General features: G+C 39.7%; 1 protein-coding gene across 1 annotated transcript in view; it reads left to right on the forward strand.

Annotated features, from left to right (window-relative positions):
• LOC127425911 (pappalysin-1-like) overlaps positions 1–13,701 on the forward strand; it is a 224,140-nt gene that overhangs the window by 22,721 nt on the left and 187,718 nt on the right. Inside the window, exons 4-6 of the mRNA XM_051672227.1 lie at positions 8,431–8,576; positions 11,034–11,327; positions 12,556–12,748. Coding sequence (XP_051528187.1) covers positions 8,431–8,576; positions 11,034–11,327; positions 12,556–12,748 — 633 coding nt within the window. The remainder of the gene's footprint in view (positions 1–8,430; positions 8,577–11,033; positions 11,328–12,555; positions 12,749–13,701) is intronic.

Raw genomic sequence — 13,701 nt, forward strand, 5'->3', positions numbered from 1 at the left:
AAGTGGATGGTGGCCAGAACTTTGAAAGTCCAAAAAGCATATAAAGTCAGCATAGACATAATCCATCAGACTCCAGTTGTTAAATCCATGTCTTCAGAAGTGATATGATAGGTGTGATCTATCAGACTCTAATGGTTTAATTAATGTATTTTGAAGCGATCCAACTGGTTTTGGGTGAGAACAGACCATTACACTCCTACTCAGAGCACACGCGTACATAAGCATGCACAAAGAAAGTCAGTCAGCCTGTAGGAACCCGAAATGACTCGATACTACCAGAGCAGAAAGTACTACCAGTGCAGAAAGACTGGTTTTGTTGCATCTTTTTAATTTTAGTATTTTGTATTTTAGGGAGATTTGTGTTTTCATTTGATTCTGATATAATGGTATACACCTTGAAGAAGGACACATTTGTGATTACCTCTTAATCCCAAAGTTAAATGCTCCATGTCTTTAGACATCCTCACCATGTACACATGTTGTGTGTATTATTTCATCCCTGGTTTTGGATGTGTGCCATTTTTGGTCACGCTTTCATTGTGCAATAAGAAAAATATCTGTTCTGGATTTGGTCCAGAGATTAGTCACAGGAAAGGTGAAAGGTGATACTATGTTATCATCTGCCTCCGTCTTGTGTGTGTCGGGTTTATTGATAAATGGAGTTTCCTGAGCTGTCACAGGGGTCATCTTGGGGAGGTCCTGACTCTGGTTTTTTTACAGTCGTGAGAACTCTGAGTGCTGCATGCCATAAACATAACGGACGTTAATGATTTTGCCCTAATGGAGTGATCTGATGTAAAATGGGCTCTTAGCACATTGTGTTAAAGGTGCTACACCCTCATAAATGCACCTGTCTCTGTCTGGAAAGGCACTTAAATGTGCACACATGCTGCCTGTCTTTTTATGTATTAGTCTGCTTGCTTGCTGCTGAAAAGGTTCATGTGGACCAGACTGGGTGAAGAGAGAACTAGGAAGTTATGGATTCTTGAGAGGAATGTTTAAGTTTGCTGGAAATGAACCTTGTAATGTGAATGGTATGAAACCTATTGTTGATTTGTCTAACATTTATATTTGGAATACAGTGATAAATTCATGGATTTAACTTTACTTAAAGGAATAGTTTACCCAAAAATGAAAATTCTCTCATTATTCACTTACAGTACCCTGATGCCATCCCAGATGTGTATGACTGTCTTTCTTCAGCAGTACACAAATTAAGATTTTTAGAAGAAGATAGAGCTCTGTCAGGTCCTTATAATGGAATTACACGGGTGCCAGCACTTTGACGGTCCAAAAGTCATATTTAGGCAGCATAAAAGTAATCCACACAACTCCAGTCGATCAATGAATGTCTTCTGAAGCAAATCGATACTTTGTGTAAAAAATAAAAATACATCATTAAAATGTTATTGACTTTTAAAAAGCGCTTCCTGCCAGCAGCTGATGTGAAGCATGACGTAAGCGTGTCGGCGAGTTCACGTGAGAATTTGAAAGCGGCGCTGGATTTACAACAGAAGAACGAACCAATTCAAACAGCATCAGAGCCCTGGATGAAAGCGCTGATTTAAAGTTAAAAACGTTTTAATTATCGACTTGTTTCTTACATAAACCTATCGATTTGCTTCAGAAGACATTCATTGATCGACTGGAGTCTCGTGGATTACTTTTATGCTGCCTAAATGTGACTTGGACCGTCAAAGTGCTGGCACCTGTGTACTTCCATTATAAAGACCTGACAGAGCTCATTTGTCTTCTGCTGAAGTCATAAACATCTGGGATGGCATCAGGGTAAGTGAATAATGAGAGAATTTTCATTTTTAGGTGAACTATTCCTTTAAGGGCCTGGAGCCACTTTTTGGACAGTCTGAACCTCTGAAAGGTTTGGGGATGACTCTGTTTGGACCTTAGATGATTCTATTTGGACCCTATCTTGGAACTTTTTTTATTGTAGAAACCACTCTCAGAGCAAGTCCTCCCATGGTATCCCTTTGGCATATTGTCTCATCACACCCCATAGGAGTAGAAATCCCAGTTTATCCACTTTGGCAGGGAACAGTTTTTTTCTCCAATGAGTTTGCTGCGAGGGGATGTTAAATTCATGGGTGTGTCATAGTGAGTGTCAAAAAAACTAATTTAGACATTAGCTTGAAGAGGACCACTAATAAAAATAATAATAATAAAAATAAAAAAAATAATAATAATAAAAAATAAAAAAACACTCCAGTGTGTTGGCACATTTTTACACCCATGGACTTCCAGCATATGCACATCAGGCAAAGTTACAACCGTCATTAATTATATATTGGTGTAAATGGATGATGTCATATTCCACTAGTTCTCCACAGTTAAAAACATTACTGTAACATGCTGCCCATTGGGTCGGTTTCAAGTTTTATCCAGATGGATAAAGAAGGGTTTTGGTAGTGAAACAGTAATACCTCTCTTGTTTCACTATTAGTAAAAAAAAAAATTTCACATAAACATTAGAGCAGAAAAGTGAAGGTGTATGGGTTAATGGTTTGTCCCATGGGAAAAAACTGAGGTTAGGTCAACTGCACACAGAGCGTCTCAATGTGTTTTGCTTATTTATTGCTAGAGAAGCAGGTAAAACGTATGCAAGGATAATATCAATTTGTTCGCTCAGTAGTACAAACATACCTCCAAATAAAGAGAACATACAATTCTGAGGAAATCATGACATTCTTTACAATATTACGAGAGGGAAATTTGTATCATCTGTTGGCCATCAGCCGAACCCATTTGAACAAGACATGTTTGTCGCTTCTGTATACACACATACCTACAATGTTTTTTTTCTTTTATTAAGGGTGCTTTCACACTAGCACTTTTGGTGTCCACCCGAGGTCTAATTACATCAAAGTTCGGGTTGTTTGTATGATGTGAGCACAGTTTTCCGAACTGGGGTGCGCACACGGAAACCGCACCGAGTCCGCTTGAAAAGGTGAACTCTGGCACGCTACGCTGCTGATATGAATGCAATCGTACCAAATTGCAGAAGTGAACCGCTTATGATGACGTATAATTTGTGCGTCTTTGCAGGCTCACTATCGCAATTATTGTGATATAATGCATTTCTCATACCTGCTTGTCTCCAAATAAATCCCTTTCAGAGAGCAGTTTGCATTCTTTACATTAGTTACAGTTGTAAACAGCTGCCAGTTGTAAATTGGTGCTTTCAACACTGGCAGTTTAGTCCGAAACAGAGCACGGTTTGCATGAAAAATTGGTATTGTGAAAGCTGTCATGTAGACCGGGAAACACACCGCGGTACCGAATCCGAGACTACCTTTTGGAGGTGGTCTGATTCGGTTGCACTGGGACTGTGGCGCAGTTCGCATGAGTGAGAAAGCAACCTGTACTCGTGTCCGCACATGTTCAGGAAGTAAAATGACTTTGCATGCATTTTTTTCAATTTAAGCATGATGACATGATCAGTTGCACAAAAACAAACACACGTGCATCATGAGTGGCAGGGAAATGTTGCGGGACACAGAAAAGGTGAGGTGCCTTTTATATGTGAGTGAGTGAGCGAGCGTGCAACTAGCTGTTTCCTCAAAAAAGATAGTTTGTGAGCATCAGATGTAGTCTCCTTCCCCTGGACATGTACAACTGCTGAATTACTGCATGCGAAGCACAGAGGTGCAAGTGTTGTTCACTCTGGTGTGCATAATGACACAAAATGAATAACAAACACACAAATATAGCGACTTGCATTGTGCTTTCCATCATGTGCACGTTTGTGATGATGCAAGTAGATGATGTAAAAGCACCGGGGTTCGACAGAGTCTGAAACCAGACCAACGCTGCGGGGGGTGCCGGGAACAATCGAGCTCGGATTCGGACAACAGCAAACATACTTTGTGTGAAAACCACCTTATAAACAAAGACCAGCGGTGGTCAAGAGGAGGGGGGAGGAAAAGAACTCTGGTTTGGTCCAAGCAATCGAACTAAGTGTGAAAGCAGTGCACATTACCTTTTGAATTATGTAACTTAAAACTTATATTCTTGTGTAATTTAAGGCAGTATTTCTACTAAGGATATACCAAACTTTTAGAAATATGCTCTGGCCAAGCTCAGGCACAATGTAATAATTGTAACATGACTATTAACACAATGAAAATTAACTGGATGGAAATAAAGAGCTAAAGTTAGCCATTGCTCAGTGAGGAACTGAAAGTCAATTTTGATATTTTTATATCATCATACCGATTTGTGTAATTCATAATGATAATCATAATGATAATGTTTAATAATGTTTTTGAGAAACCATCTAATATCACAAAACATCACATATGTAGGGCTTTACTGGTTGTTTAGATCAGTGTTACTATCAGAAATAATTAATAATTATTTCTGTAGTTATTAATTAATATTTAAATTAATTAATTGGATCTAACTCATTAAAACCTCATATGGGATTTATTAGCAATAATTAATAATTATCAAAGATAATTACCAATTATTAAAATCAATAGAATATTAATAAGGATTAACATTGACGGGGCACCACCCTGGAATCAGGGACTAATAACCGAATATTAAAACAGTCTCAATATTAGATTGTTTTCTTAGTAAAATCGGCATCCGAAAAATATCGATTTTCGGGAAAAAAACAATGAATCAAGGTTTGAATCCGAGCACTGACATCCCGTCAGCATGACACAGGCGTATGCAAAACAAACCAAAACACTTCTCTTTGTAATATAAACAAAGTTTATTTATGCAGTAATATCAATTAATAATTAATACAATGCAGTCAATAAACTTCTGACTTACAACTACAAACTAAACTATGACATGATTAGATATGGAAATAAAAATAATCCTATAACACATAAGGTGTGTGTGTGACAGTGTGTGTGTGTGTGTGTGTGTGTGTGTGTGTGTCAGTGTGGTTAGTGAAAGAGAGAGAGAGAGAGATTATTAAGTGACAGCCCGAAAACTGATTTCACGATAGCTGGAGAGAAAGCAGTCGTGTTCATCACTCAGAGACACGGTTTTACGAGTGGGGCTCGTAAAAGTCCTGCGTTATTTGACTCTAATGGATATACTCGGTTTCTGTCTCACCCGCGATGGCGAAAATGCACAACAATCCAATTTGGTTGGACCACAATACAGCAAAACAAATTTGTGATAATTAATACCCTGAGTATTAATAATGAGTGGACATGGCGGTCCGTAAACTGTACAAGCAAAAACCTTGAAACACAAGAATAACACGCTATAATATTCTATCTCTGCCCAGACGTAACCTCTTACTTGAATCGCATGAGGACACAGGTAGAATGTGTTTTCCTCCGTCCTTTAACTTTGACCCAGCTCGTGTGATGACGGGAGGCCGTTTCCTCGCTCTGTCGGCGGGCGGTACGGCTGTTGATTCTCGGCGGGCTGGCGGAGAACTCAGAAATGTCGGCTTGATTGAAGATGGAAGAGAAATCTTTAATCTCTTCACTTCTGTAGGCCAACGGATGAAGATGCGAATTGCTCGGCGGTCTCCTTCGGATCTGTTAGAGTGTTCGGTTGAACACAGAGTAATCTCAACTCGTCCAGCGAGATGGAGATTGTATGGCTACAGTTTCAAGTCGGACATTACTCCCTTGTGCCACGAGGTTGCACCAGAGAGCAGCAAAAGCAACGTCTTTATTCGGTGAACGAAGTTGCTGGAAGCAAAATCTTTAAGCATTTCAGAATTATTTGAACTCCTGATGATGTCATGTTTGAGGGACGTACTGTTGTGTGCCTCATCCAATAGGAGTTGAGAGCTCGATCCTTTAGTGAGCAAGGCTTCATGGATCTGTAGTCTGTTTTGGACTCTCTTTGTTTTGAGTTAGGTTTTACGACTGTTAGGCCTGCCTTTGTCTTCTATCTGAATACATGAGGCCCAACACATAATTAATAAAACTCATTGGTAATATGGATGTTTGAGATGATTTTTTTTCCCGCTGAATATAACGTCTCTTCTTGGAGGATAATGTTTAATTGGAGGATAATTATTGTTAATTTAAGTGTATGGTCAAGTGCTCACAAAAAAGTTGTGTCTTTAGCCATGTTTTGAAGACAGAGAGGGTGTCTGCTTCACAGATGTAGTTGGTAGGGGTGTAACGGTTCTCAGTAAAAAGCCGAACCATACGGTTCTCCACCCACGGTCCAGTAAGACCAACATCGGGGTACAGTGAAGATGAAAGTCCAGGAAAGTGATTTGGTGCCTCTTTGTGTTGGTACAACAAGGTGCCGCTTTTTTGCTAAACGCAGCCTTCTGGTGGGAACGTAGCTCTGCAGGAATAATTTTAGGTAAGCAGTAATTGGCAGCCAGTGTAGAGAGACAAGAAGGGGTGATACAAGCAGCTCTGTGCTGCTGCATTCTGGATCATTTGCAGAGGCCTAATAACAAATGCTGGAAGGCTGGCTAAAAGAGCATTACAGTAATCCAGTCTAGATATGACAAGAGACTGAACAAGGAGTTGTGTGGCATGATCAGAGAGGAAGGGTCTTATCTTTCTGAGTGCAAGTCTACATGATCGGGCTGTTTATGAGATGTGGTCGGTGAAATTGAGTTGGTTGTCTATGGTTACCTCTAGATTTCTGTTTCGGATGGTGTTATTCTAGATGAACCCAGCTGAATGGTGATGTTGTGCTCAACAGCAGGGTTGGCTGGAAAGATGAGGAGCTTGGTCTTCGCTAGATTGAGTTGAAGGTGGTGTTACTTCATCCAGAGATGTCTGCCAAGCAGACCGAGATCCAAGCAGTCACTGTGGGGTTTCTGTGGGGCGTCAGGCTGGAAAGACAAGTAGAGCTGCTTGACATCGGTGTAGCAGTGGTAAGAAAACCTGTTTGCTTGAACGATGGGTCCTAGTGATGTTGTATATATGGAGAAGAGAAGTGGGCTAAGCACTGAGCCCTGAGGTACCCCAGTAAGCAGCTGATGTGACTTGGAAACCTATAAATGAATTACCAATTAATACAATTTTCCTTAAAAATTATAGGATTTTTTTTTTTTACATTTTGATAAGAGAAAGGAAGTGAAAAATTAAATATCTCCTAGAAGGTGTGCCTGCAGGATTTCATCTCAGGGTACTCACAGAAAAGTGATCAATTAAAGAGGTGTACCCTTCTTGTCTAGGGTGGTCTGTTTTTTTTTTTTGCAAAAACAACACCAAAGCATTTAATTCTGGAGACATTGAGAGAAGCATTTTTACATTTTCTTGAGTACAAGTTGCATTCATGTAACTATCGGCTACAAAGCATTTCTAGTTGAAGTTTCCCAAAGTTACCTCTCCAAAAGCTGCCTTTACTTTTGATTGTAGGTAAATATCCACTTCATCCAGCACTCTGCTTGTTCTCTTTGTTCTAGTATCCCAACACTGTTTTATTAAGTGAGAAACCAAATGATCTAGTGTGTAAGTGAGCTGTCTGAACGAATCGGGGCCAGTTCCCTGAAAAGAAAGCCCAATTCGAACAATATGGTGCACTCATGCATGGCACACAGTGACATGGTGAAAATGGCAACATCCGCCCAAACCAAAGAAGATAATTTATTAAAATTGAATCTAATATTCATTTAACTGTAATATATTTTGATACAAGAAAACTAACTAACATAATTCCCAATATTTAAAATAATGTTTAATATTATACCCAATGTATTAAGACATGTATGACTGGCACATGAAAATGTACTGCATGTAACAAATGACCCATTAACATTCAACATGTGTTACATATGGAGACTGATTGATTGATTTTATTGATTGATTTAAAAAAAAAAAAAAGATCCTGCAAATATGTGCAAAAAGGGAATGCAAATGTGTGTTCTTGAAGTTGATAAAATTGTATATTGCACAAGACCAAAGTGTAGGATCACAATGAGTCCAATAATGCACAGAACATACAACTTGCACATTGTCCTCCAAATACATATTTACACTCTTAAAATTCACAGAAGATCTGAAAAGGACTTTAAGCACGGTCAGTACGTGTAAGACTGGGGAAGGCTTATACTTACCCTGCGGTTCATTCACTTTCCGCTTATGACTTTAAGATAACTATTACGTATAAGATCATACTGTAAGTAATTATTCTGCATATGTTATAGATGTGAACATTTCCCTGAGATTTGGGGCTTTTATAGATGTCAAACAATCTAGATGTCTGCGTTAGTCAGTGAAGTTGTGCATCCTGTTTGGCACGGAAATGAGGGTATTTAAGAGAGAATACTGGAGTAGATTAAAGGCATGATGCTATTTGCTTGCTCTTTTGTTTTAATTACAAGTCTTTCAGCTATCTGCTGTAACTCAATCCACACTTGGCATCCCTTCAGCTGCAAGGAATTGTCAGTGTTTTGTTCCTTTAGATTTGGCTTCTGCTACCAATGTTAAACAGATCCCCCCATGTCTTTGTTTCTGTCTGCAGGGCCTATCTGGACATGAAGGAGTTAAAAGAGATTCTCAAGCTGGATGGTTCCACACACCTCAATATCTTCTTTGCCAATTCCTCCGATGAAGACCTGGCTGGAGTTGCAACCTGGCCATGGGACAAGGAGGCGCTGACGCATCTAGGTACAGAGAATTTACTGCGTTAACTAGGGGTGTAGCGGTACATGTATTCGTACTGACGTCACGGTTCGGTGCATGCAGTCAGACGAAGAATACATCTGAGTCAGTCACAGGCGATCAACTCCAATCCAGAAGGAGGCGCGCGTGGTAATGCAACACTGTTTGCTAACCGTCACAACAGGAAAAAGAGCAGAAGAAGAAGAGACCATCTATGCACCAACCCAAAACAAGAATGGCTTCTCCTAATGCACAAGTTTTATTTTTCATTATTCTATTAATTTTGTACTTTTATAACACAAGAGATGCTTTTCAGTTTTGTTGCTGATTGTGACCAAATACCTTTTGTTTTTTATCAACAGTACAAAAAAATATGGCCTGTGTAAGAGTGCATTCTGTTTACTGCTTAGTGCTTAATACACTAAAGGAGGCTGTTCTGTACCAACTACCTCAGGGGGGACTACAGGTGCATCTCAATAAATTAGAATGTCGTGGAAAAGTTCATTTATTTCAGTAATTCAACTCAAATTGTGAAACTCGTGTATTAAATATATTCAATGCACACAGACTGAAGTAGTTTAAGTCTTTGGTTCTTTTAATTGTGATGATTTTGGCTCACATTTAACAAAAACCCACCAATTCACTATCTCAAAAAATTAGAATATGGTGACATGCCAATCAGCTAATCAACTCAAAACACCTGCAAAGATTTCCTGAGCCTTCAAAATGGTCTCTCAGTTTGGTTCACTAGGCTACACAGACATGGGGAAGACTGCTGATCTGACAGTTGTCCAGAAGACAATCATTGACACCCTTCACAAGGAGGGTAAGCCACAAACATTCATTGCCAAAGAAGCTGGCTGTTCACAGAGTGCTGTATCCAAGCATGTTAACAGAAAGTTGAGTGGAAGGAAAAAGTGTGGAAGAAAAAGATGCACAACCAACCGAGAGAACCGCAGCCTTATGATTGTCAAGCAAAATCATTTCAAGAATTTGGGTGAACTTCACAAGGAATGGACTGAGGCTGGGGTCAAGGCATCAAGAGCCACCACACACAAACATGTCGAGGAATTTGGCTACAGTTGTCGTATTCCTCTTGTCAAGCCACTCCTGAACCACGGACAACGTCAGAGGCGTCTTACCTGGGCTAAGGAGAAGAAGAACTGGACTGTTGCCCAGTGTTCCAAAGTCCTCTTTTCAGATGAGGGCAAGTTTTGTATTTCATTTGGAAACCAAGGTCCTAGAGTCTGGAGGAAGGGTGGAGAAGCTCATAGCCCAAGTTGCTTGAAGTCCAGTGTTAAGTTTCCACAGTCTGTGATGATTTGGGGTGCAATGTCATCTGCTGGTGTTGGTCCATTGTGTTTTTTGAAAACCAAAGTCACTGCACCCGTTTACCAAGAAATTTTGGAGCACTTCAGGCTTCCTTCTGCTGACCAGCTTTTTAAAGATGCTGATTTCATTTTCCAGCAGGATTTGGCACCTGCCCACACTGCCAAAAGCACCAAAAGTTGGTTAAATGACCATGGTGTTGGTGTGCTTGACTGGCCAGCAAACTCACCAGACCTGAACCCCATAAAGAATCTATGGGGTATTGTCAAGAGGAAAATGAGAAACAAGAGACCAAAAAATGCAGATGAGCTGAAGGCCACTGTCAAAGAAACCTGGGCTTCCATACCACCTCAGCAGTGCCACAAACTGATCACCTCCATGCCACGCCGAATTGAGGCAGTAATTAAAGCAAAAGGAGCCCCTACCAAGTACTGAGTACATATACAGTAAATGATCATACTTTCCAGAAGGCCAACAATTCACTAAAAATGTTTTTTTTTATTGGTCTTATGATGTATTCTAATTTTTTGAGATAGTGAATTGGTGGGTTTTTGTTAAATGTGAGCCAAAATCATCACAATTAAAAGAACCAAAGACTTAAACTACTTCAGTCTGTGTGCATTGAATATATTTAATACACGAGTTTCACAATTTGAGTTGAATTACTGAAATAAATGAACTTTTCCACGACATTCTAATTTATTGAGATGCACCTGTAAATGCTGCTAGGTGGAACAAACTGTAATTTGCACTACTGTCTGTTCAAAATAAATGAAAAGAAACCTAGCATTTGGGATTTGTTGCTTTTTCCTGTTGTACCAAACTTGTATCGAATCGTGACCCCAAAACCGAGGTACGTACCGAACCGTGACTTCTGTGTACCGTTACACCCCTAGCGTTAACGCAGTCCAGGTCAAGAGTTTGAATTACGTTCTTGCAGTCATTTTATGCTGAGCTGTTGTTTTTAAGAATGTCTTAGCACACTATGTTACACCTTTTCCCACTATCCCATCTTGCTCATCTTATGCCTTGGTCAATGGCCGGCACAACTGATTCAATTTATAAGTAGCGTGTAGAGGGATATGACCAGGAAGTATAGTATAATTTCACTGCACTTTTCCTCTTCTTTCTTAGGTGGAATTGTTCTGAATCCTTCTTTCTATGGTACATTTGGCCACACTCATACCATGATCCATGAGATCGGTCACAGTTTGGGACTGTACCATGTGTTCAGGGGGATCTCTGAGATTGAGTCCTGTAATGATGTGTGTTTAGAGACTGAGCCCTCACTGGAAACTGGAGATCTGTGTGCTGACACCAACCCGACTCCCAAATACAAGCACTGCAGGGACCCTGAGCCGGGCAATGAAACGTGTGGCAATCACAACTTTGTTCACACACCATTTAATAATTACATGAGTTACGCAGGTAAGAACATATTCATAGAAACATTCCATCTCAATCACAAAGCCTCACACACTACAGAGATGTTGTAAATGTCTAAAGGTGCCTTCACACTGACAGAGACTGAATCACAGGAGTTTAAAGTGACTGGCATTCTGTAGTATCTGACTGCATTATCCAACTGATTCAGCAGACAAATCACATGAGCTCCACTTTCTACAATTTAGTAGTGGATGCCACATCATGTCGCTGCTATTTGCATAGAATTGCGCTCTGGTCAACTTTGTCACAGCATCAGTGGTCACAATCACTCATGTACCCACAAACTGTCTACTCTTTTTGAAACTAAGTGACTTCTCTGCAAATCACTGTTGCTGTGAACACCCCTTAAAGGAAGTCAATGAGCTCTAAGGTGAATCACAAATGAACAAACTTTGATTTAAAGCCAGATATGTTATTAATGTCTTTCAAGAGGGCATGTACTACAATCCCATGAAGTATTGCGAGTGACGTACAATATATCAGTAGTTTTAGAGTGTAGAGAGATCAACTCTATTGCGCCATTCACAGTGCGTCATGGAGGTAGGCGGTCGCTGTGGGCGTTTTCAAACTTGGATGGGCATTTCAAAACTATCCAATGAAAGTAGGGAATCTGAATGGTTTGAAAATGCCCACTGATTGGGAAAAGCCCATTTTTGTTCTGCAGAGACATAAGTCTCTCATTTTGTGTGGTTTGTTGGCAGCAATTCTCTAATTGGTGGATTGTATCCCTTCAGGATCATAGTGTAGTTTTTCACCAAAAATTATGCTATCAAACACAATTAAAAGAAAATTTTTTAGTTAAAATAATGCAGATTGATTGCTTCAACAGAAGCATGTACCATTGATTAACAACCTTGGAGTTCACGGTAGGTCTGTCTTTAAAGGTTTATAAGTTATAGTTAATAATCAGTTCACCTGTGGAGAAAATGAATAGAATTGTTACTTACACAACCTGACTGTTAACCATCCAATCAATTACAGATTAATAAAATGTAGTCTTGCCCTACATTTGCCTCTCATTGAAAAACAAAACAAAAATCACTCAGAAATATGTTAAATTACATAAGTACAATGGCTTGTACTATTTCATTTGTACTTTATCAGCTATGCATTTGATGTTTTATCTTCTCCCCAAGAAGACACATTTGCATGTGCTATGGGCTACCAATATTCAGGCCAAATAAGTAAATTCACACCCTCTTCCCCCCAGATGATGACTGCACCGATTCCTTCACGCTCAACCAGGTGGCTCGCATGCACTGCTATCTGGACCTAATCTACCAGACGTGGCAACCCGACTACAGGCCCCCTCTGGTCCCAATGGCACCCCAAGTGGTAGAACAGGGACAAGACTCCATTACTCTTGATTGGTTTCCACCCATCTCTGGCCACTTTTATGACAGGTGAACTGAGGTTGCAATGACATAGTGTATATATGCTAAGGACTATTTTGTTTTACAAATACAGTACACGTGGTTGTAAGTAGCAAAATACACATGGGAATGTGATGTGCTCTCTGGGAATATGCAGTTTGATATATAAAAAGTAATTGAATATAAATATGGAAGCAGGGAGAAAGAAGACATGTCCAAACATGTTCTGTTTAAGAAATATTGAAAGGAGAAGTTGGAGACATTTTGTAATCTTTTTTGGGTACAGTAAGAGAATAGATTGGAGCATGTGAAGAAAAGGCAGCAAAACAACCCAGAATTTTCAGTCTCTGCCAAACAGACACGTTCTTCAGTCGCTAACACATGCTGTCAATTATGAGTACTTTTTCCAACCTGGTGGAATGGAAGTGGAATTTATTTAGATTGCCTTCCAAAATCATCTTGTTTGTCTAGGATACATATCATGACTCAAAGCTATTCTAAAGTTAAAGTTATTTTGCATAAGTTTCATCAGAGCTGAATGCAGTCAGTACTATTTATTTGTGGCCCCAGAGACAGTCCATTAGGGACTGGTATGTGAGTGACCAGTGGAATTCGCTGAGGCCGACAGTGGAGGAAGCCCCTCAAAGGAGCATGTTCAGACATGCTGGTCTCAGTCTTGCTGCTTTGACCATGTGGCTGCATTTGTTTTTATGCATGCAATGATCATACACAACAGCCTGATTGTTTAAGCAAAAACAAGGTTGACATTTATCTCTGGCATACATTTTTATTGACTTATTGAGGTTGATACTGGAATTCTCACACCAGTGCATCCACAGGACACATAATGTGTGATTTTAACTATGGCTGGGAAACAAGATTATTTCTTAATCAGAATCAGTTCAATAAAATAATAATAATAATAATAGTGGAACCAATTGATGTTTAAGACATTCGCTTCTGTTAGTGATTCTTCAACATAT

This window comes from Myxocyprinus asiaticus, chromosome 3, assembly GCF_019703515.2.
Source record: "Myxocyprinus asiaticus isolate MX2 ecotype Aquarium Trade chromosome 3, UBuf_Myxa_2, whole genome shotgun sequence".
Taxonomy (NCBI): Eukaryota; Metazoa; Chordata; class Actinopteri; order Cypriniformes; family Catostomidae; genus Myxocyprinus; species Myxocyprinus asiaticus.